The sequence below is a fragment of the Chlorocebus sabaeus genome, chromosome 7 (genome assembly GCF_047675955.1).
Source record: "Chlorocebus sabaeus isolate Y175 chromosome 7, mChlSab1.0.hap1, whole genome shotgun sequence".
Taxonomy (NCBI): Eukaryota; Metazoa; Chordata; class Mammalia; order Primates; family Cercopithecidae; genus Chlorocebus; species Chlorocebus sabaeus.
In genome coordinates, this window is record NC_132910.1 from 38,962,541 (window position 1) to 38,987,011 (window position 24,471).

General features: G+C 39.5%; 1 protein-coding gene across 1 annotated transcript in view; it reads right to left on the minus strand.

The window, feature by feature from the left end:
- The window catches only part of SPARCL1 (SPARC like 1), a 56,682-nt gene that overhangs the window by 8,046 nt on the left and 24,165 nt on the right, over positions 1-24,471 (minus strand). Inside the window, exons 2-8 of the mRNA XM_007999194.3 lie at positions 18,267-18,331; positions 13,353-13,499; positions 11,963-12,970; positions 9,992-10,064; positions 9,131-9,249; positions 8,659-8,779; positions 829-965 (exon numbers count right to left, since the gene is read on the minus strand). Of these exons, the coding sequence (XP_007997385.3) occupies positions 829-965; positions 8,659-8,779; positions 9,131-9,249; positions 9,992-10,064; positions 11,963-12,970; positions 13,353-13,499; positions 18,267-18,320 (1,659 nt within the window). The 5' untranslated portion in view covers positions 18,321-18,331. The remainder of the gene's footprint in view (positions 1-828; positions 966-8,658; positions 8,780-9,130; positions 9,250-9,991; positions 10,065-11,962; positions 12,971-13,352; positions 13,500-18,266; positions 18,332-24,471) is intronic.

The following is a 24,471-nucleotide window of genomic DNA, read 5'->3' on the forward strand; positions in this document are numbered from 1 at the left end:
TTATATTTGCATAAATGCTCATTTTGCTACATACAATTGCATATATGCACATATGTATATACACATATATGCGTATATACATATATACACATATATGCATATATACACATATGCATATATCCGTATACATGTATATATACAAATTATACATATATGAATATATGTATAATTGCATATATGCGTATATACATATATATGCATATGTATATGCATACACATACATTACATACACACACACATACATACTTATTTATTTAGAGTCTGTCTCTTCACCCAGAATGTAAACTCATGAAGGCAGAGATTTTCTTTTCATTGCTGTATCTCCAGTATTTAGGTCAATTTCTGGCACCCAGGATGCACTCAGTAACTATCTGGTGAATGAATTTTCTCTGGAAGCTTCTGGAATCAATGCTTTTTAATCTTAATATATTACTGATATTTTGAGTAATGGATTTACTTTATATCATACATCTATGTCTGGCCTATGAGAGCAAAACAAATGCTTAGATTTAAATAAGATGTTTGACTGACTATATCAATGCTAAATTTGTATTAACTGTGCTCAACCAGAGCTTGCTCTAGGTATGAATTGAAGAGCCCTAATTCAGGCCACTGACGATTGGGAAGAATGGGGCGGTTTGGTGGTGTCCGAAACCTTGCGGCATGAATGGCGACATCTATTATTCTGTTAAGCCACATGGGCTAACCAGGCATGGAAAAGCATAGTAGGCTTTTGCCAGTATGCAGAGATAGGTAGCCCCCCACCATGTCTTTCTTCCTCATGCCCTGTAGACAGACATTGAGGAAGCTAATCTGTGGATAACTTACTTTATTTCTCTGCTTCTCATTTAGATAGCCAGCGTGTTCAGAGTTGGCTTCATAAAGCTGCATGAGGATATTCTTGAGCCAGTCTCTCATCCGTAGAGGAAACTGAGTCACTTCAAAGTCCGTACAAGTAGGAATAGCTGTTACAAGCAGAAAATGTACTTTAATCTTTGGGCTTATTCGTGTACTATGGCAAGTCCTCATAATAGGAAGCTTAACAACATCTGGCAACTGACAGAGCTTTCTCAGGGCCCCATTATTATGACAGTGGTCCTTAGCCCTGGCAGCAGCACAACAGAATTGCCTCGGGTTTTAAAAAACATACCAAATGCCAGCTTCCAATCAAGTAAATTCTATGTGACTGGTCTGGTGCGAAGTTTGGGCATCAGGATGTTTTTAACACTCCAAAATCTATTTGGATGTGCAGCTAGGCCCCAGAACCACTGCTGTAGAATCAGAGTTGAAATTTGTAGGTGGAGGGCACAAGTGCTATTGAATAGAGGAAAAGGTAGATATTAGCTGATACTATGGTAAGAAATAATGCTAAATCTCAGTGACTTAAAGAAACAAAAGTCAATTTTGCAATCCTGCTACAAGTCCAATACAAGTTGGCAGGAGGGCTCTCTGCTCATTGCAGTCTCCCCAGAGCTCAGGATGACTGCCATTTTTTTTTTTTTTTAATTATACTTTAAGTTATGAGATACATGTGCAGAACGTGCAGGTTTGTTACGTAAGTATACACGTGCCATGGTGGTTTGCTGCACCTGTCAACCCATCATCTACATTAGGTATTTCTCCTAATGCTATCCCTCCCCTAGTCCCCCAGCCCCTGACAGGCCCTGGTGTATGATGTTCCCCTCCCTGTGTCCATGTGTTCTCATGGTTCAGCTCCTACTTATGAGTGAGAACATGTGGTGTTTGGTTTTCTGTTCCTGTGTTAGTTTGCTGAGAACGATGGTTTCCAGCTTCATGCATGTCCCTGCAAAGGACATGAACTCATCCTTTTTTATGGCTGCATAGTATTCCATGGTGTATATGTGTCACATTTTCTTTATCCAGTCTATCATTGATGGGCATTTGGGTTGGTTTCAAGTCTTTGCTATTGTGAACAGTGCTGTAATAAACATATGTATGAATGCGTCTTTATAGTAGAATGATTTATAATCCTTTGGGTATATACCCAGTAATGGGATTGCTGTATCAAATGGTATTTCTAGTTCTAGATCCTTGAGGAATTGCCACACTGTCTTCCACAATGGTTGAACTAATTTACTCCCACCAACAGTATAAAAGTGTTCCTATTTCTCCACATCCTCTCCAGTATCTGTTGTTTCCTGACTTTTTAATGATTGCCATTCTAACTGGCATGAGATGGTATCTCGTTGTGGTTTTGATTTGCATTTCTCTAATGACCACTGATGGTGAACTTTTTTTCATATGTTTGTTGGCCACATAAATGTCTTCTTTTGAAAAGTGTCTGTTCATATCCTTCACCCACTTTTTGATGTGGTTGTTTTTTTCTTGTAAATTTATATTAGTTCCTTGTAGATTCTGGATATAAGCCCTTAGTTAGATGGAAGATTGCAAAAATTTTCTCCCATTCTGTAGGTTGCCTGTTTACTCTGATGATAGTTTCTTTTGCTGTGCAGAAGCTCTTTAGTTTAGTTAGATCCCATTAGTCAATTTTGGCTTTTGTTGTCATTGCTTTTGGTATTTTAGTCATGAAGTCTTTGCCCACGCCTATGTCCTGAATGGTATTGCCTAAGTTTTCTTCTAGGGTTTTTATGGTTTTAGGTTTTATGTTTAAGTCTTTAATCCATCTTGAGTTAATTTTTGTATGAAGTGTATGGAAGGGGCCCGGTTTCAGTTTTCTGCATATGGCTAGCCTGTTTTCCCAACACCATTTATTAAATAGGGAATCCTTTCCCCATTGCTTGTTTTTGTCAGGTTTGTCAAATATCAAATGTTTGTAGATGTGTGGCGTTATTTCTGAGGCCTCTGTTCTGTTCCATTGGTCTATATATCTGTTTTGATATCAGTACCATGCTGTTTTGGTTACTGTAGCCTTGTAGTATAGTTTTAAGTTAGGTAGTGTGATGCCTCCAGCTTTGTTCTTTTTGCTTAGGATTGTCTGGGATATATAGGCTCTTTTTTGGTTCCATATGAACTTTAAAGTAGTTTTTTCTAATTCTGTGAAGAAAGTCAGTGATAGCTTGATGGGGATAGGATTGAATCTATAAATTACTTTGGTCAGTAGAACCATTTTCACGATATGGATTCTTCCTATCCATGCTCATGGATATTTTTCCATTTGTTTGTGTCCTCTCTTATTTCCTTCAGCAGTGCTTTGTAGTTCTCCTTGAAGAGGTCCTTCACATCCATTGTAAGTTGTATTCCTAGGTATTTTATTCTCTTTGTAGCAATTGTGAATGGGCGTTCACTTATGATTTGGCTCTCTGCTTGTCTATTACTGGTATATAGGAATGCTTGTGATTTTTGCACATTGATTTTGTATCCTGAGACTTTTCTGAAGTCGCTTATCAGCTTGAGGAGATTTTGGCCTGAGATGATGGGGTTTTCTAAATATACAATTATGTCATCTGCAAACAGAGATAATTCAACTTCCTCTCTTCCTATTTGAATACCCTTGATTTCTTTCTCTTGCCTCACTGCCCTGGCCAAAACTTCCAATACTATGTTGAATAGGAGTGGTGAGAGAGGGCATCCTTGTCTTGTGCTGGTTTTTAAAGGGAATGCTTCCAGCTTCGCCCATTCAGTATGATATTGGCTATGGGTTTGTCATAAATAGCTGTTATTATTTTGAGATATATTCCATCAATACCTAGTTTATTGAGAGTTTTTAGCATGAAGGGGTGTTGAATTTTGTTGAAGACCTTTTCTGCATCTATTGAGATAATTGTGTGGTTTTTGTCATTAGTTCTGTTTATGTGATGGATTACATTTATTGATTTGCATATGTTGAACCATCCTTGCATCCCAGGGATGAAGGTAACTTGATTGTGGTAGATAAGCTTTTTTATGTGCTCCTGGATTTGGTTTGTCAATATTTTATTGAGGATTTTCGCATCAATGTTCATCAGGGATATTGGCCTGAAATTTTCTTTTTTCGTTGTGTCACTGTCAGGTTTTGGTATCAGGATGATGCTGGCCTCATAAAATGAAATAGGGAGGATTCCCTGTTTTTCTATTGTTTGGAATATTTTCAGAAGGAATGGTACCAGCTCCTCTTTGTACCTCTGGTAGAATTCAGCTGTGAATCTTTCTGACCCTTGGCTTTTTTTGATTGGTAGACTATTAATTACTACCTCAATTTCAGAACTTGTTATTGGTCTATTCAGGGATTCACCTTCTTCCTGGTTTAGTCTTGGGAGGGTATATGTGTCCAGTAATTTATCTATTTCTTCTAAATTTTCTAGTTTATTTGTGTGGAGGTGTTTATAGTATTTTCTGATGGTAGTTTGTATTTCTGTGGGATCAGTGGTGATATCCCCTTTATCATTTTTTATTGTATCTATTTGATTCTTCTCTCTTTTCTTCTGTATTAGTCTGGCTAGCAGTCTATCCATTTTGTTAATCTTTTCAAAAAACCAGCTCCTAGATTCATTGATTTTTTGAAGGGTTTTTCGTGTCTCTATCTCCTTCAGTTATGCTCTGATCTTTGTTATTTCTTGTCTTCTGCTAGCTTTTGAATTTGTTTGCTCTTGCTTCTCTAGTTGTTTTAATTGTGATGCTAGGGTGTCAATTTTAGATCTTTCCTGCTTTCTCCTATGGGCATTTAGTGGTATAAATTTCCCTCTAAACGCTGCTTTAACTGTGTCCCAGAGATTCTGGCACATTATATCCTCATTCTCATTAGTTTCAAGGAACTTCCTTATTTCTGCCTTAATTTGGTTATTTACCCAGTAGTCATTCAGGAGCAGGTTGTTCAGTTAACATGTAGTTGTGTGGTTTTGAGTGAGTTTCTTAATCCTGAGTTCTAATTTGATTGCAGTGTGGTCTGAGAGACTGTTATGATTTCTATTCTTTTGCATTTGCTGAGGAGTTTTTACTTTCAATTATTTGGTTAATTTTAGAATAAGTACAATGTGGTACTGAGAAGAATGTATATTCTGTTGATTTGGGGTGGAGAGTTCTGTAGATGTCTATTAGGTCCGCTTAGTCCAGAGCTAAGTTCAAGTCCTGAATATACTTGTTAATTTCTGTCTTGTTGATCTGTCTAATATTTTACAGTGGAGTATTAAAGTCTCCCACTATTATTGTGTGGGAGTCTAAGGTCTCTAAGAACTTGCTTTGTGTATCTGGGTGCTCCTATATTGGGTGCATATATATTTAGGATAGTTAGCTCTTCTTGTTGCATTGATCCCTTTACCATTATGTAATGCCCTTCTTTGTCTTTTTTGGTCTTTGTTGGTTCAAAGCCTGTTCTACCAGAAGCTAGGATTACAACTCCTGCTTTTTTTTTTTTTTTTTTGCTTTCCAATTCTTGGTAAATAGTCCTCCATCCTTTTACTTTGAGCAAATGTGTGTCTTTGCACATGAGCTGGGTCTCCTTAATACAGCACTTTTGACTCTTTATCCAATTTGCCAGTCTGTGTCTTTTAATTGGAGCATTTAGCCCGTTTACATTTAAAATTAATATTGTTATGTGTGAATTTGATCCTGTCATTATGATGCTAGCTGGTTATTTTGCCCGTTAGTTGATGCAATTTCTTCATAGTGTCAATGGTCTTTACAATTTGGTATGTTTTTGCAGTGGCTGGTACTGGTTTTCCCTCTTCATATTCAGTGGTTCCTTCAGGAGCGGTTGTAAAGCAGGCCTGGTGGTGAAAAAATCTCTCAGCATTTGCTTATCTGTAAAGGATTTTATTTCTCCTTCACTTATGAAGCTTAGTTTGGTTATGAAATTCTAGGTTGGAAATTCTTTAAACATGTTGAATATTGGCCCCCACTCTCTTCTTGCTTGTAGGGTTTCTGCAGAGAGTTCCACTGTTAGTCTGATGGGCTTCCCTTTGTGGGTATTCTGACCTTTCTGTCTAGCTGCCCTTAACATTTTTTCCTTCATTTCAACCTTGGTGAATCTGACGATTATGTGTCTTGGAGTTGCTCTTCTTGAGGATTATCTTTGTGGTGTTCTCTGTATTTCCTGAATTTCAATGTTGGTCTGTCTTGCTAGGTTGGGGAAGTTCTCCTGGATAATATCCTGAAGAGGGTTTTCCAACTTGGTTCCATTCTTCTCATTACTTTCAGGTACACCAATCAAATGTAGGTTTGATCTTTTCCCATAGTCCCATATTTCTTGGAGGCTTTGTTCGTTCCTTTTCATTCTTTTTCCTCTAATCTTGTCTTCATGCTTTATTTCATTAAGTTGATCTTCAATTTCTGATATCCTTTCTTCTGCTTAATTGATTTGGCTATTGATACTTGTGTATGCTTCACAAAGTTCTCGTGCTGTATTTTCCAGCTCCATCAGGTCATTTATGTTATTCTCTAAATTAGTTATTCTAGTTAGCAATTCCTCTAAACTTTTTTCAAGGTTCTTAGCTTCCTTGCATTGGGTTATAACATGCTCCTTTAGCTCAGAGGAGTTTGTTATTACCCACGTTCTGAAGTCTACTTCTGTCAATTCCTCAAACTAATTCTCCATCCACTTTTGTTCCCATGCTGGCAAGGAGTTGTGATCCTTTGGAGGAGAAGAGGCATTCCCATTTTTGGAATTTGCAGGGTTTTTGTGCTGGTTTTTCCTCATCTTCGTGGATTTTCTGCCTTTGGTCTTTGATGTTAGTGACTTTCAGATGGGATATTTGTGTAGATATGTTTTTTGTTGAGGTTGATGCTATTCTTTTCTGTTCATTAGTTTTCCTTCTAACAGGCCCCTCTGCTGCAGGTCTACTGGAGTTCACTCGAGGTCCATTCTAGACCTTGTTTGCCTGGATATCACCAGCAGAGGCTGCAGGACAGCAAACATTGCTGCCTGTTCCTTCCTCTGGAAGTTTCATCCCAGAGGGGTACCTGCCAGATGCCAGCTGGAGTGCTCCTGTATGAGATGTCTGTTGACCCCTGCTTGGAGGTTTCTCCCAGTCAGGAGGCACGGTGGTCAGGGATCCACCTGAGGAGGCAGTCTGTCCCTTAGCAAAGCTCAAGTGCTGTGCTGGGAGATCTGCTGCTCTCTTCAGAGTGGGCAGGCAGGAACCTTTAAGTGTGCTGAAGCTGCGCCCACAGTCACCCCTTCCCCCAGGTGCTCTGTCCCAAGGAGATGGGAACTTTATCCATAAGCCCCTGACTGGGGCTGCTGCCTTACTTTCAGAGATGCCCTTCCCAGAGAGGAAGAATCTAGAGAGGTGGTCTAGCTACAGTGGCTTTACGGTGCTGTGGTGGGCTCCACCCAGTCCGAACTTCCTAGCGGCTTTGTTTACACTGTGAGGGGAAAACCAACAACTCAAGCCTCAGTAATGGCAGATGCCCCTCCCTCAACCAAACTCAAGCCTCCCAGGTCTATTTCAGACTGCCGTGCTAGGAGCGAGAATTTCAAGCCAGTGAATCTTAGCTTGCTGGGCTCCATGGGGGTAGGATTCACTGAGCTAGACCATTTGGCGCCCTGGCTTCAGTCACATTTCCAGGGAAGTGAACAGTTCTGTCTTGCTGGCATTCCAGGTGCCACTGGGGTATGAAAAAAAAACTCCTGCAGCTAGCTCGGTGTCTGCCCAAACGGTGGCCCAGGGTTGTGTTTGAAACCCAGTGTCCTGGTGGTGTTGGCACCCTAGGGAATCTCCTGGTCTGTGGATTGCGAAGACTGTGGGAAAAGCGTAGTATCTGGGCCGGAATGCACCGTCCTTCACAGCACAGTCCCTCACATCTTCCCTTGGCTAGGGGAGGGAGTTCCCTGACCCCTTGCACTTCCTGGGTGAGGCAACACCCCACCCTGCTTTGGCTCCCCCTCCGTGAGCTGCACCCACTGTCTAACAAGTCCCAATGAGCCGGGTACCTCAGTTGGAAATGCAGAAATCACCCTCCTGTGTTGATCTCACTGGAAGCTGCAGATCAGAGCAGTCCCTATTTGGCCATCTTGCCAGCCACCAATGACGTTGCCATTTTTTGAGGCCACTAACTCAAAGAGAGTTTGTGGTGGCAAAGGAGCAGAGGATGGAGAGCCATACCCCAGCTCTTCAATGCTTCTGCCCAGAACTCACACAGATGATTTTTTTTTTTTCACATTTCATTGGACAAAGCAAGATATGTGGTCATACCTAACGTCCAGGAGGCTGACATATTTCATCCTCTCCTGTGTCTGGAAGAGGAGGAGACCCAGAAATATTAGTGAGCATTGCTAATGTGGAGAATCACTTAGTGGTAAGGGGAGCCAAACACAATTGAGAGCATCCTGGGGAAGGAAGACAGCCTTAAAAAACTTTTGGAAGAATGTGTTGTTGGAAAACTTCTTGGCAAAGGCTTAACTTAAATTGGGAAGAGGGCAAATAATGTAGCAAAATTCCAGTGATTCAACTCTATGATTAAGCGGATAACATTATCATAGTGGTTCTGAGCCCTGGCTGCACATTAGAATTGTCTAGGTTACTTTAAAAACAAATAATAATAATAATAAAAAATGTCAGGGTTCCAACCTAGTTCAGTTAAATCAGAATCTCCTATGGTTAAGGCCAGAGAGTTCTTATTTTTAAAGTTTCCCCAGTTGATGATTTTTGTGTTCAGAACTACATTAGCTTTTCCCTGTTTGCATTTAGATAATTCAGGCATGTCCAGATTCACCCCAAACCCTCTCAGAGATCATGGTTGACAGAAGGGTCATAATCTTACATTTGCAGGCTCCAAAATAATCCAGCTGGAGTTGATGCCCCTTTTTGGTCCCCTCCAGTTTGCATTTAGTAGCGAATAGATGACAGGAACTGGCATAGGTCTGATTGTCAGTGCCACAAACCTATGGAAGATAAGCAGGAGTAAAAGCTGATAGAGCCAGATGCTCACTGGAAGACACTCTGCTCCTTAAAGCTCGTATGCTGTTCACAGTGCTGTGTCAAGATGTGGTCAGGTAGGTGAGACTATTAAAATCATAATTGTTCCATTTGGCATCAAAAAAATCAACTAAACTGTACCAACGGTGATGACAATTTAGCTCTAGGTAAGCTCAGTAGACTGAAAACTGCAGATGTTCCAAATATTAGATGATAACCTATGTACCTTTTTTAAGCAAATATTTCAATTGCAAATATTTTTATTTCAGTCACTAACCTTTTGGAGCCACTTAAAGACTGTTTTGCAGAATACTTACTTGGTCAAGGAGTTTTGTTGGAGGACAAGTCACTGGATCCTGGCAGACACAGTGAGGTTTTCCCTGTTGGTCTAATTTACAGATGTGGCCTCTTTTACACTGGAAGCTCATGCAAGAATCTAACAGAAAAGATTAGACAGGAAACATGGACAAAGTTAAATTGAGTATGTAAATACAAATTTACTCAACTAGTTTCATTTTCACTAACGAGGGGGAAATTTTGAAGTCCTTGAAATTTGCAAATTTGGAAGTGAGAAGACATTGGAATCCTCTTTAATTGATGTGTTAATTTCCAGATGGAACCTTCTATTTTACATGATAATTTTACAGACTATTTTACATGATAATCTAGATTTCCTTTTGCAGCAGTTTGGATTGGAGATGTGCAAAGAACAGACAGCTCTTCTATGCCTGAGATGGTCATAGTCTGAAGTTCTTAGTGCAATGTTGTGCAAACTGGTCAGAAGTGAAATAAGTCTGAAATTCAAAATGTTTGTGATGGGGGAGGAATTAGGTCCTTTATCATGTATGGGATATAAATTCACAAGCAAGTTACAGATTTGAGAATAAATAAGTTAGAATTAATTCTTTTCAGAAGCAAAAGGATTTAAGGAAGAAGAACTCTAGCCTTTTCACTAATATCTAAACAGGGCTTCCAGTTTGTAAACACATTTACCCATAGTTGTATATGAAGTATGTACAAGAAAATGTCAACAATTTATGGGAGCATTTCCTTGGGGAGGGTTGGGGAGAGAAAAAATTCTGTGCAGTAGTCACAAAGGATGGAGGGACAAGCCCAAAGTGGCAGATTCCATTTCTTCCTTGATATAGTCACAAACAGCTTGCTTCGTGCATACTCACCCACACCATGCACCCTCATGTTGCCTTCACTTGACGTTTCCTCATCATTTGATGAGTTCTCTGCTTTCTTGGCCTTTAGAATAACAAGAGCAAAAGTTAAAATCTACTAAGAGGAGGCCATTACTTAATTTATATTCCCACTGTGCATACTTTCACAGAGTATTTTTCATGCTCAAATCATTTCAAATCTCAGAAAGGGAAACCAGGCTGGGTGTGGTGGCTCATGTGTGTAATCCCAGCACTTTGGGAGGCCAGAGTGGAAGGGTCACTTCAAGCCCAGGAGTTTAAGACCAGCTGGGCAACATAGGGAAACTCCATCTCTACCAAAAAAAAAAAAAAAAAAAAAAAGAAAAAAGAAAACCAGCTGGGCGTGATGGTGCGTGCCTGTGGTCCCAGTTACTCAGGAGGCTAAGGTGGGAGGACTACTAGAGCCCAGGAGATTGAGGCTGCAGGAAGCTGTGATTGCACCACTGCACTCCAGCCTAGGAGACAGAGCAAGACTTCATCTCTAAAAACAAAACAAAACAGAAAAAAAGGAAAGAAATGGAGCCTATAATCCCAGCACTTTGGGAAGCTGAGGTGGGTGGATCACCTGAGGTCAGGAGTTTGTGACCAGCCTGACCAACAAGATGAAATCCCATCTCTACTAAAAATACAAAAATTATCTGGGCATGGTGGCAGGCGCCTATAGTTCCACCTACTTGGGAGGCTGAGACAGGATAATAGCTTGAACCTGGGAAGCAGAAGTTGCAGTGAGCCGAGATTGTACCACTGCACTCCAGCCTGGGTAAAGGAGTAAGACTCTGCCTCAAAAAAAATAAAATAAAAAAGAGAAAAAGAAAAAAGAAAGGGAAATCAGTCACAACTGTGGAGGTAGACAGGAACCCTTGGAGAACAGGACCCATTTCTATCTTTATCAACAAGACATAGTGCGGTATCTCTAGGGATTACTCAATAAGACTTGGAGTCTCCTCTTTGGATTTGAGAAAACACTAGAAATGCAGTATTATCTTGTGATTTTTTAGTTAAGCCAGAGTTACATTGGAAATCTCTCTGAATTTGTTGGTAAAGCTTTCTTAGCAGGCTTTTACGGTGTAAGAAAACTCCTATGTTAGAGTGGCAGCAGAGTTCTCAGTAATTGAGGTTACCATTGACTTTGTGCACCAAAATCTGTGCCAAGTCCTACTGGTGGGTGGCTGCCAGGATTTTGAACGAAAGCTCCAAATATACTTCCTCTCTGCCCCGATCCTACTGTAGTTTCCAGATTATCATTTTGGTATGTGTTTGCTTAATAAAGTAGGGCCTTAATCTTTATAACTAATTCAACAAACATTGTTGGCTCTTTTGTTATGTCAGAGGCATTTTGTTGGACACTGGTGATTCAACTCGAAAACAATATGGCATCTGCTTTCAAGGCATTAGAACAGCAGCTCTCAGTGTCTCCCATCCTTCAGATCTGTCATAATTTATCATTTCAGCTAGTTCCAGGGACTTTCAATGGCCAATATCTGCATTTCTGTGCCTGAAAAATCATGGAAATTGACCTGACTCACTCAAGGGACAGACTGGATATGCTGAGAAATCAATACCCCCCTAGCAATCCTTAGCCAAAAGAAGTGCCCTAGCTCCTTCAGTCACCAAATGGAATAATTCTGAGAAAGTGTCTTTACATGGCTTGAATAATGTTCCTTTTATTAGCTTCCTTTCCTTCTTGTGTTACTCTATCTTTGTTCCCTGTGCTTCTTAAATAAACAACACTCAAATCCAAGATCTGCTTCTATGGGAACCCAAATAAAACAGGCATTCTCAGCCTAATGATAGAAATGGACCTGAAAAGAAATAATTGTAATATATTTTAGTAATGTACTAGTAGACGTCCATATAGGACAGTGTGAGAGCACACAGAAAGGTCATGACTGTTTATTGATAATGCTGGCTTTATTGAACAAGGACCATTTAAAATAATCTTACCTCTTGGTGCTCTCCAGGCTCACTGGTATCTATATTTTCATTTTCATGTGCTTTTTCCCTTTGCTCCTCAATTTTGAGGTGATAGGCAATGGATTGAGCTCTCTCGGCCTCCAGAAAGGCCTGGCTTGGGATGAAGTAGTCATCACCTGCACTGTGTCTGGGGCCATCATCGCCATCATCACCACCATCATCATCAGCTCCATGATTTCTGGGCATGGTGGTACCATCGTCAGTAGGTTCCATGAGCAAAGCTTCAGAAACAGTCTTTTCATCTGTCTCTTTGTGGTTGCTGATAGCTTCCAGGCCAGTTTTACCCTCTTGACTCGGCCATTCAGTTTCTTGAATGTGCTTATTGATGTTCGATGCATTTTCCTCTTCCATTTCTGCATTGGAGTTATCATCTTCTTGTTCTTGGTCACCCTGCTCAAATTCATCCTCCTGCATCTTGCTTACTTGAGTTGGTTGATCAGACTCTTCCAAAATATCATCAGATTGGGTATTGTCTTCCTCCTGCTTGCTGTTAGCATCCTCCCTGGGCAATTCTGTCTTTCCTTCTTGGTTATCATTGTGGGTACCAACTTCACCTGGCTCTTTTTCTTCTTCCTCTTCTCCATTGGAAATATTTGGATCCTGCTCTTGGTTTCCTTGATCCCTTAGGTCTTGGCTATGTTTACTGCTCCTGTTCAACTGATGATGTGAATAATTTCTAGGTTGTTCTTGGTTTTCCTCTCTCTTTGTGATACTTTCTTGTTGGTTAGAATCTATGAAGGAACTAACACCAGGAGCCAAAAAGTCAGTGTTCTCTGAGGGTTTTTTCTCCTGAGGCTCACTCATATCTTCTTTTATGTCCAATATACCTTCAGTTGGTGCATACTCCAAATTCACACTGAAGTCACCATCTCTGTCCTCTTGGTCCTTCAGTCCCAGCTCTTGGCTAGAACTCTTGCCCTGTTCTGCCGACTGTTCGTGGCTTTCCTCTTTTGACTTTAGTACTGATGATTTTTCAGCCTTAAAAGAAAAAAAAGTTCATTCTTCAAACAAATGATAATATAACCATATTTATGCATAAGTTAATGTTTAATATTCATTATTCTTTTTCTTCACACACTATCATGTAAACATGTTTATAATATACCTCACACTCTGCAGCCACAGGTTTAAACTGAATTTGGATTTTATAAAATGAAACAAGTATACAGCAGCTCAGCCCAAGTAGTAAAACTCATTAATCCTCATGATTCTTCTAGTGATTGGAGGCAGTTGAGGTGATCATCATGTTTTAAAAAAATTAAACTGAGACATAAATGACATAATCTCTTTCACCATGCTTTGAAACTACGACCTTTGGAGAATTAAAAAATTATATGAATATAAATCATGTTACTTTTACCTTACGGTGGGAATGGTCTTCTGGGGATACTGCTGTTTCTTTTTCATTTTCTGCATCTTCAGCCCTTAAATTGGGGATTGCAGTGTTGTCGGGTGCTACCGTTTCAGCAGTTGGTTTGGCATGATCAGATAATAATCTTGCATTTGTCTGAAAAAATTAAAAACTGGTTTTCGTTATTCATGTCTGGATGCTAATTTAAAAATTTGCTAGTTACTCTTGTTGTCATCATTATTAGTAGCAATATACTTCATTCATACCAACAATTTAAAAATATTCTCCAGCGTTTTTGAGGATATAAGCAAATGCCTAGAACAGAATGTTAAGTGGAAGCAGAATCTCAATTGTGTTTAAGAAAAAGTTATTTATGCAGAGACTAGGTGGAAATAAAGCAAAATGCATTTCAATAATGGTAACTTTGAGTTTTGAAATTGTTTTCTGTGTTTTTTAAACTTTTGCAAAGCATTTATACTTTACAATTTTGGAAAGTGTTGTTTAGTGGAAAGTTGAAGTCAAATAAAATTAACCATAGGATATAGTATTGTACATTTTCCTAATTTAAGTACTCACTAATAATTAGCCAAAAAATTTATAAACTTTTAATCAATATTTGTTTGATTTCTCAACACCATTAGCCTTAACATTGATCAGGAAATCTTAATAAAAAACAATTTAAGGGCTGGTCGCAGTGGCTCACGCCTATAATCCTGGCTCTTTGGGAGGCTGAGGCAGGCAAATCACCTGAGGTCAAGGGCAGGAGTTCAAGACCAACCTGGACAACATGGTGAAACCCTGTCTCTATTAAAAATACAAAAAATGGCCGGGCGCGGTGGCTCAAGCCTGTAATCCCAGCACTTTGGGAGGCCGAGACGGGTGGATCACAAGGTCAGGAGATCGAGACCATCCTGGCTAGCATGGTGAAACCCCGTCTCTACTAAAAAAATACAAAAAACTAGCCGGGCGCCGTGGCGGGCGCCTGTAGTCCCAGCTACTCGGGAGGCTGAGGCAGGAGAATGGCGTGAACCCGGGAGGCGGAGCTTGCAGTGAGCTGAGATCCGGCCACAGCACTCCAACCTGGGCGACAGAGCGAGACTCCGTCTCAAAAAAAAAAAAAAAAAAAAAAAAAAAAAAAAAAATTAGCTGGGCATGGTGGTGGGTGCCTGTAATCGCAGCTACTCGGGTGGCTGAGGCAGGAGAATCGCTTGAACCCTGGAGGCGGAGGTTGCAGTGAACTGAGATCATGCCATCGCACTCCAGCCTGGGCAACAAGAGGGAAACTCCATCTCAAAAAAAAAAAAAAAAAAATTTAGAATTAATTCAAAGACTGTGTGAGACAGGGCACTAAGCCTAGTAGAAAAGGACATGTCTGGACTATTAATTTCTATTAGAGGGATGGTCCTATTTCTAGCAAGATTGGAGACTTAGATAAAGAGCTGGGCAGTGATGCATGATGGGGCAGTTGAACAACTGAACTTGGAGGTAAGAGTCCTCCATTCAAGTCTTGCCTCTGCTATTTACTTTCTATCTGTGGTTTGACAGGTGGCTAATATTTTTTATTAATTTAAAAATATTAATAAAATTAATTACTCATATTAACTTATTAATTAATTAACTCCAGCCTCTTGCCCAGGGTGGAGTTCAGTGGTGCAGTCTCCGCTCACTGCAAGCTCCGCTTCCCAGGCTGAAGCCACCCTTCCACTTCAGCCTCCCCAGTAGCTGGGACTACAGGCACCACCATGCCTGGGTGATTTTTGTATTTTTTGTGGAGATGAGTTTCACTATGTTGCCCAGGCTGGCCTTGAACTTCTGAACTCAAGCAGTCTTCCTGTCTTGGCCTCCCAAAGTGCTGAGATTACAGGCATGAACCACCACGCCCGGTCAAGGTCATTAATTTCTACCCTGCCGTCTCTCAAGGTGGCAAGAAATATCAAGTGAGCAGAAATACCAAAATAAGGTTATGTATAAAAAATATTTTATAAATTTTAAGGAGTTGCCCAACTGAAAACTACTATTGCTAGTGCTAACCTCACACCGTGGTAGTAATATAAACTGCCCAGTATCTGAGGCAGATATTTACTGTAGATCTTTATTAAAGAGATACTCTGGACACTCAGATAGCATATCCAGGTGTAAGCATGAAACTGGGATTCTATTTGGATTAACTTATTTTTATTCCATTAGCAGGTCCTATAGCACTGACTGTGTAATATAAAGAAAGCCATAGAATACAGGATTTATTTTTTAATTTTTAATTTTTTTTGAGACAGAGTCTTGCTCTGTTGCCCAGGCTGAAGTACAGTGGCGTGATCTCAGCTCACTGTAACCTCCACCTGCTGGGTTCAAGCAATTCTCATGCCTCAGCCTCCTGAGTAGCTGGGATTGCAGGTGACTGCTACCATGCCCTGCTAATTTTTGTGTTTATTTATTTATTTTTTTTTAGTAGAGACAGGGTTTCACCATGTTGGCCAGACTGGTCTTGAACTCCTGGCCTCAAGTGATCTGCCCACCTCGGCCTCCCAAAGTGCTGGGATTACAGAGGCGAACCACAGCTTCTGGCCAATGTACAGGATTCCTTTAGGTTTGGTTTGCTCTTTTGCTTCGTATCTCCTTTTCACCTAAGATGGGTAATTAATTTGAAAAAGTTTATAAAGAAGCCTTAAAGAAGGGGGAAAAGGAAAAAGAATGGTGGCCACTTTGGTTAAGCTGCCAACAGGGACCATCATAGAAGGCAGTGGATGGGGGAGATTTTAGGCTTATTAGTGGAGAACTGGTCACTCTCTCTGCCCCTCCATCCACCTACTGCCCAAGCAGGAAGAAATGCACACAAAAAATGGCAGCTCTTTTACTTTCAGAAATATTCTGCAATTGAAATTACGTTTTATCATTATGAGCATATTTCTATTTATTTAACATGCCCTCTGGAAATCTATTTGGAATCTCCCAACTACACAGAATCCATTTACATCTGGAGAATTCAGGCAGGCAGGGAAAATGATACAAATTTTTAATAGGTCAGTTCTATGAGAAGATACTTAGCTTTCTAGTGTTTGGCTAGGTTTACATGATATCAAATTGTCCCAGAAAGGAAACATCTGGAATGTGTCTAAATACAAGTATGTCATTCAGACGTTTGGTTCAAACTTTTTTTGTTTTTTGAGACAGAGTCTTGCTCTGTCACCCAGGCTGGAGTGCTGTGGTGCAATCTTGGCTCACTGCAGCCTCGACTCCCCTGGCTCGAGGGATCCTCCGTCCTGTGCCTCCCAAGTAGCTGGGACTACAGGCACATGCCATGGCACCTGGCCAATTTTTTTTTTTTTTTTTTTTTTTGTAGAGACAAGGCCTCACTATGTTACCCAGGCTGGTCTTGAACTCCTGGGCTCAAATGACCCTCTGGCCTTGACCTCCCAAAGTGCTGGGATTACAGGTAGGAGCCACAATGCGTGGCCCAAAGACACTTTTTTATGTATATTTACATAATAGCAACAGCTGCAAGGACAAAGCACATTTTCAGGAGAAAACAGTGGTTTTGTGGGAACTCCTTTCAGTGTTGAACATTAATTTGTCCCGATTTTGTAATTTCAGGGTGTAATGTGTAATTTCAGCTGGAGTAGCTCCACACTGCTTAAGCATGATTCCTGATAGTGGTCATAAACTCTGTCTTCCAAGAACAGCTTGGTCTGGATGCCATGGAGTTTGTTTTTGCTGACACATTTGTCAACCAGGAGCTAGCTAACAACTTATCCAAAAAGCAAGGACAGAATTTTAGACCTAGAGAGGAAGGGAGGAAAGGGACAATTGAGAAATTGCTTTGTCTATTTAAAAGAGGCTGATTCCTCCATTTGGTGAAAAAGAAAAAAAATGGCACAATCCTTTGGTTTAATGAAGGATTCCATGGATCATTTGCGGAACGTCTCCGGTGGTCATCCATGCCATGGTTTCATTTGCTTTTTAACTTTCAGTTTGTTTTTTCAGTCCACTGATGTGGTTTCAAATGATCTGATATGTGTTCAGCTGCTTTATTGCTGTGCAAATGGGGCCAGTATATCTGACCACGAAGAAGAGAATATTCTAGTCCTGCCTACTTTCAGCATACTTGCTTGGACAGCCTCCCAAGGATGAATTAGGAGCTTGTTTATGATTACTGTATCGTTTCCTGCCTAACCCATTGGTTCCTGTTTTCATTATAGACTCTCAAAATTTTTCTCAGCAAGCATCTATTTGATCTTGAAGAAAATGCTGCTGGAGACTGTGGATATGCACCTTAGGTATTTTTTTTTTTTTTTTTTTTTGACAGAGTCTCGCTCTGTTGCCCAGGCTGGAGTGCAGTGGAGTGATCTTAGCTCACTGCAACCTCCGCCTCCTGGGTTTAATTGATTCTCCTTGCCTCAGCCTCCCGAGTAGCTGGGATTACAGGTGCCCACCACCACACGTGGCTAATTTTTGTATTTTTTTTAAGTAGAGACAGGGTTTTGCCATGTTGGCCAGGCTGGTCTTGAACTCCTAACCTCAGGTGATCCGCTTACGTTGGTCTTCCAAAGTGCTGGGATTACAGGCGTGAGCCACTGCGCCCGGTCTAAAGTCTTAGGTTTATAATAACAATGTGATGAACTTCCCTGGGAGAATTTATTTCTTCCTGTGTCTTGGGTATTTGGACATATTCTATGGCTAATAAACGGATAGCCCACACTTTCTGCTGCATATTTATTTGTCTTATAGAACCTGATAGTTCAAAAAAAAATTTTTTTTAAGTACCTTGAGTTTTCCAATTACTTGTTTATTACTTGGGCAATAAAGAATATAATTAAAATAAAAAAGAGAATTTCAAACCATAATATAATAACATTTTCTTTTAAATGGAGGATTTCTAAATTAAATACTAGGAGAAAGAGATGTAATAACAGAAGAAAGGAAATTTACCGGGATTGCAGCTGCAGTTCCCAAGATACACAGGAAAAAAAGCCCAGTCTTCATGCTTTCCAGATCTGTGAACCAAGAAGATAATTATCAGTGGCAGGGAAAAGTTTCCTCATGAAAAACTGAAAGATAATCTTAGCAAATACTGAGCTTGATATTGTCCTTGGCATATAAAAGTGATTTCTATCTTTGTGGATTAATATGTCTGAAAACACAGATTGATGGCAGTTCTTACTCAGTTGTGTACCTATGAAAATTACTCCCTGATTTTTTGGTCAGGCCATGTTTGGCAGAACATATCTCTGTTTGTGACTGTACTTCTTTGAGTAAAGACGCTGTGCAGATCTCAGGTCTTAAGATTTGTGAGTATTTATAATGAAAAAAAAATCACAAAATGAAGTAACGTGGTATGTCAAGTTTGAGTAAAAACACACCGCCTGTTTAGTGGTAAAGAAACACATTCATTCAGTGAAGATTTTTAGTCATACAACACTGCACTGCCACAGAGTCACAGGCCTAGAGGGCATTTATGTTCATCTCATACAGAGGTCTCTACTGGCAATCTGTGAGTTGGGGGTGGCCTTCAGATAGGTTTGGTTTGGTAGGCACTGTGTATTTTAAACCAGTATTTTAAATTCCAGAGGTTTCATGTCAAAATCCAAATTTCCAGTTTCTCTTGAACCATCTAACCTCTTAGCAACAAGAGGCCTTGATGACAACAGTTGGCTGCATCTGCGTTGAGACTACCCTCTGTAAGGGATGCTGGCGTTTGTGCTAGATCTCTCACTTTTGTTATTTGCCTTACATTTGAGTTTAGTTAGTTCCAAACGAACTCTTTAAGTTTAGAAATGAGACAAGTGAGGCTCAGAGAGGTTAAGTGAGTCGTCTCCAGATGAACTCTGGGTCTAAGGCTTTTCCCACACACCAGTTATATTATTGTGGTTCTTGAAAGTAGTGGGCAGCCTACATTTTTTTGCAGGGTATCCCTGAGTCTGGTGGTCTGATCTCTAACTGGGATTAGGGCTACAGTTTTTAGTATTTAATAGAGGTTTTATGGATCTCCCAGACATACTAGATGACTCCTTTAAATTATTTTTTGCAATCATAAACACATTCACAGTTTTAAATAAGACTTTGAGGTTTATAAAGAAACTAAGCAGTTTCTTCTGCTACTTATCCCAATATTTCTACACAATATGCTTAAACGGATATTTTAAAATATATTAAATATTACTCTAGAGATTTAATATTGCAACAACTATCACTTCACACACATGCACGTGCGCGCGCACAACACACACGCACACACTTCTCTTCCTAAAATAATTTTATCACAATTCTTGTTTAAATTTTTATTTAACATTCATGACAAGGTAAATATTCTTCACAGCTGAACCAAGTAGTAGTTTCATGTGTTGAACCACACTGACATTTCTTTTCTTGAACAATATTTTGGTTTTGATTTAGAAATTGCCTTCCTTTTAAAGCTTTTTACATACTTTTTTGTGCACCCGTCACTTATTCTTCCTGAATTTTCCAACAAAATTAAAAATTTCCTCTTAATATGGTAACAACAATAACAACAACATAGCAACATTAACAACCCCTTAAGGAAATCCCTCGTGTTCATTTCCCCTCTTGGAAGTCGCACTCCTAGAGTCTCAGATTTCTTGTTTCCTTTGGACTGGTGTATTCCAGGCTGCTGTGCGGCTTTTCTCCTGGGGTTCATACTTGGGGTCACCACACCCTGGTAATCCCCTTTGTCTTTTTTCTTCTGTTTGATTTCTTGCTGCCTAGGTCCCATGTATTTTTCTTTCTTAGTTTTCTCCCTCATTTTGATGAAGCACATATTCCATAAGTTTCTTGAGAAATATACACAGGAGACAGAATTTTTAAGGTACTGCATATTAGAAAAATATCTGTATTTTACCCTTTACTTGGTACATAGTTTGACTAGATATAGAATTCTAGATTGGAATTTTTTTTCTCAGAATTTTTTTTAAAGCATTGGTCTATTTTCTTATAATTTCCAGTGTTGCTAGTAAGAACTCTGACGTGAGATTTTCCCCCAACGTTTTTACAAACACAGTATTTTTTTTCTTCTTTATAGGTGCTTTTACATTTTCACATTTGGCCCCAGTCTTCTGAAATATTACTATCTCTGCCTTAGTTTGGATACTTTTACATTTACTTTAGAAACTCATTAGGCCCTTTGAATTTGGAAATTTATGTATTTCTGTTCTGGGGAGCATTTCATGTGTTAGTTCTTTAATGATTTTTGCCCTTCTATTTTTTGTCTTTTCTTTCTGGAATTTATATTAGTTAAATGTCAGAATTCTGGGATTGATTCTCCGATTTCAAATCATTTTTGCTCTTCTCTTCAATAGTGTGTCCATCATTCTGGGAAACTTTCTCAATTTTACCTTCCATCTCTCCCACTGATTTTTTTTTTTTTTTTTCCCCTAGAGATAGGGTTTCACCATGTTGCCCAGGCTGGTCTCAAACTCCTGAGCTCAAAGTGATCTGCCCACCTCAGCCCCTCAAAGTGCTAGGATTACGGGGATGAGCCACTGTGCCTGGCCTCTCTTATTGATTAAAAAATTATATTCATATACTTCATTTTCTTTTTAAATTTTATTTTTAAATTGACAAATAATAATTATACATATTCATGAGGTACATAGTGATGTTTCACTACATATAATGTATAGTGATCAGATAAGGATAATTAGCATATCCATCACTTCAAACAGTTATTACTTCTTTGTATTGGGAAGAGTGTCCTCTTTCTAGCTATTGAAATATATAATATCCTATAGTGGTATAGAGCACTAGAACTTATTCCTCCTATTAGCTATAGTTTTATGACCTTTAGCAAATATCTCCCTATTCCTTTCTTCCCCTCACCCTTCCCAGCCTCAAGTATCCTCTGTTCTACTTCTTACTTCTATGACATCAACTTTTTTCGCTTTCACATGAGTGAGAATATGCTTATATACTGTTAATTTTTTATTTCCTGTTGGCTTCTCTTTTTAATATTGTCCTGTTCTTTATTAGTGTGACATATGTTCTTGTCTCCTTGAGGATATTAATCAAATATTCTGAAAATTTCCTCTGCATCCTGCATTTTCTGTTTCCTTCCTGTTCCTTTTTTTTCCCAGTTAGTTTGTTTTGATCTTTGTTTTTCATGTTGAAAGCTTTTCTCTAATATTTGACGTATTTGGCTGTCCATTAATACTTAGCAGTGAGTCACTAGAAAGCCAATTAGAACTTTATGGACAGGGCTTGGAGGGCTCCCAAGAACAGTTCCATGGAGCATTGGAGGGTTCCAAGGAGCAGGAATCTGACAGTCTCGATGGGGCACCCCAAAGGTCATTCTCAGATATTTTAGGGAGATTTTCTTTTCTCTAGAGGAGAAATTCCTACCTCTTACCTTGGGAAGCAAATATAAACCTGGTTGCTAGCATTCTATGAGATGAGTGAAGAGACTGGAGTTGTCTCAGTGCACACACTGATTTTTCACTTAGCCCTAGGTTTCTGTATGGCTCCACCTGCCACCTGACATGGTGCTTACCCTGAGTGCAGAGCCAGAGGATAAGCTTTTTCCTGCTTGTGTTGAAACATGGAAGTCCTCTGCCTGTGCAGGCAGGAGGAAGGATCTTGAATCTAAGAGTTAATCTGATAGGCTTTCAACCAATACTCCAGATTTCAGCCTCTATCCTCACCTTGCCTTTCAAATCACCTGGTGCCTCCAGTTCTGGAAACTTGCATGGGTTCTTCGGTGTGAATGGCTTCCTTCTTTGTCTATGGCATCCTTCTCTGCAGACTCTTAGGTTTAAGCTTTCCCTGTTCTAAGTCAGTCTTCCATCTTCTAAAGATGTGTTGACACTTATCTTCTTCTTTGTCTCCTCTTCTTTTATTTTAGTCACTGTGAGTCTATATTATTACTATTCTTTTCCTATCATTATTCTGGAATTTTAGCAGGGAGTGGCAACATATGTATATGTTTCATCTTCATTTAACAACAGATGACTTCCATTTCATATTTTCTTCATATTCCCCTTATTTTCCTTCATCATTATCATCATCATTTTTGGTGTGGCACATAGGAATTCCTATGAGTCTTTGGTTCTAACTCAGCAAGTGAAGGTTCCCCCCCACTTTTTTTTGAGACAGAGTCTCACTCTGTTGCCCAAGCTGGAGTTCAATGGTGCAATCTCGGTTCACTATAACCTCTGTTTCCCAGACTCAAGTGATTCTCATGCCTCAGCCTCCCAAGTAGCTGGAATTACTGGCATGTGCCACCATGACTGGCTAATTTTTGTATTTTTAGTAGAGACGGGGGTTTCACCATGTTGTCCAGGCTGGTCTTGAACTCCCGGCCTCAAGTGATCCACCTGCCTCGGCCTCCCACAGTAGCTATTGAAGAAAACGGGGCTATAGCATAGGCTTCCTCATCATGTTAGGAACAAGAACACATTTTTACCTATCTCACTATTCAAATAACACAGGGTGGGCCACCTGTACCAGGCAACAGTGAGTTGGAAGAATGGAGAGTAAAGCTGCACATAGAAAGTGGTTTGGGATTGTGTGTATGTGTGTGTGTGTGTGTGTGTGTGTGTGTGTGTGTGTGTGGTGGGGTAGGGAGTGGGAGGGTTGAATCAGTGGTGTGGGGAGAAACTTAAATCGTTTATAACCTTAAATAAACTAGTCTGGACTAATCAATTCCCAGTTTTAATGAAAATGACATGTACTTGGAGACTCAAGTATAATTCCTCTAAATGATCCCTCTGAAAATGACTCCATATAACAAGGAGAAATTTAGAATATTAACAATGGAATGCATGTTTACTTTATTTAGAAAGGGTAGTGGCATATAAAATATACTTGAAATTTCTATTGTCATAGTGCTTTGGGTTTACCAAATAAATTTACAAATGGGATATTACCTTATTTGATATTTACAACAACCCCAGGATGTGGCAGATGAAGAACAGGCCTAGAAAGCCTGCAGTGTGACATGCTGGAGGTCACCAGGCTCTGTAGAAGGGGAGCTGGGATTGAAGCTAGATTTCCTGGCTCCTAGTCCACCTTTTTTCTAGCTATTTTGAAAATTCTCCATTTTACCTCTTACAGAAAAGGTGTAAGGAAGGGGGGCAAAAACTAAAAAAATCCCCAAACAAACAAACAAACAAAAAACACCACTGGGACGAATTGAGATTTCACTTTGAGTTTGAGTTTTTAAAGAAAAAGTTCCAAACATTTTAAGTAGTAAGATGGTACGTACTTGGCAAAATGCACTTCCCTGTGTTGAAGGAAAAGGCTTATCTTAGAAGGTTGGTTGGATTACTTGATATCAAAAGTTTCTTTAAATAAAATATCTTATGGTCTAAACAAGGTAAAAAGTATAGGAATTCAATTTTCAATGAAAGAAAAATGTATTTAAGTAAAAACATGGAACAACCTCTCCCCACTGCCCCAAACTCTAATACATTCAAAAACACCTTACAACGAGAAAAGCATTAAACTGTCAGGAGAGCTGGATTCTGTCTCTAGCAGTGCCCCTGACTGCCAGGAGACCTTGGGAAAGTCACTTGCCCTTTCTTAGATACAGTTTTCTCAAGTGATGAACCATGAAGAGTGAGACATAGATGATCCTCTAGCCCTAATATTTCAGGATTCTAAAATTGAAAATAATTCCATTAATTTTATGAACCCTAAATTGCTGCTATCTTTTCCCTTTAAACTACTAAACCCACTAACATATATTCCATGATTTTTATTGTATTAAAATAAAATATTTTATATACAGTAATTCATGCTTAAAGTAAACATATAGACTCTATTATCGATGATAATTTAAAACATTCTATCCTGTTAGTAAAGGCTAATTGTAAATAATCATTGAAAAATGCAGTTTCTTTCCTCTACATTTTAAAATCAACATTTACTTATTTATTCATTTATTCCATAAATATTTATTAGATTTGTGGAACTATAGTCACTTATATTTTATTTTATTTATTTTTATTTTTGAGACAGGGTCTAGCTCTGTTGCTCAGGCTGGAGTGTAATTGCAATCATAGCTCACTGCAGCCTCCGACTCCTGGGCTCAGGTCATCCTCCTGCCTTAGACTCTGAAGTAGCTGGGGACATAGGTGCACACTACTATGCTCGGCTAATTGTTTGTATTTTTTTGTAGAGATGG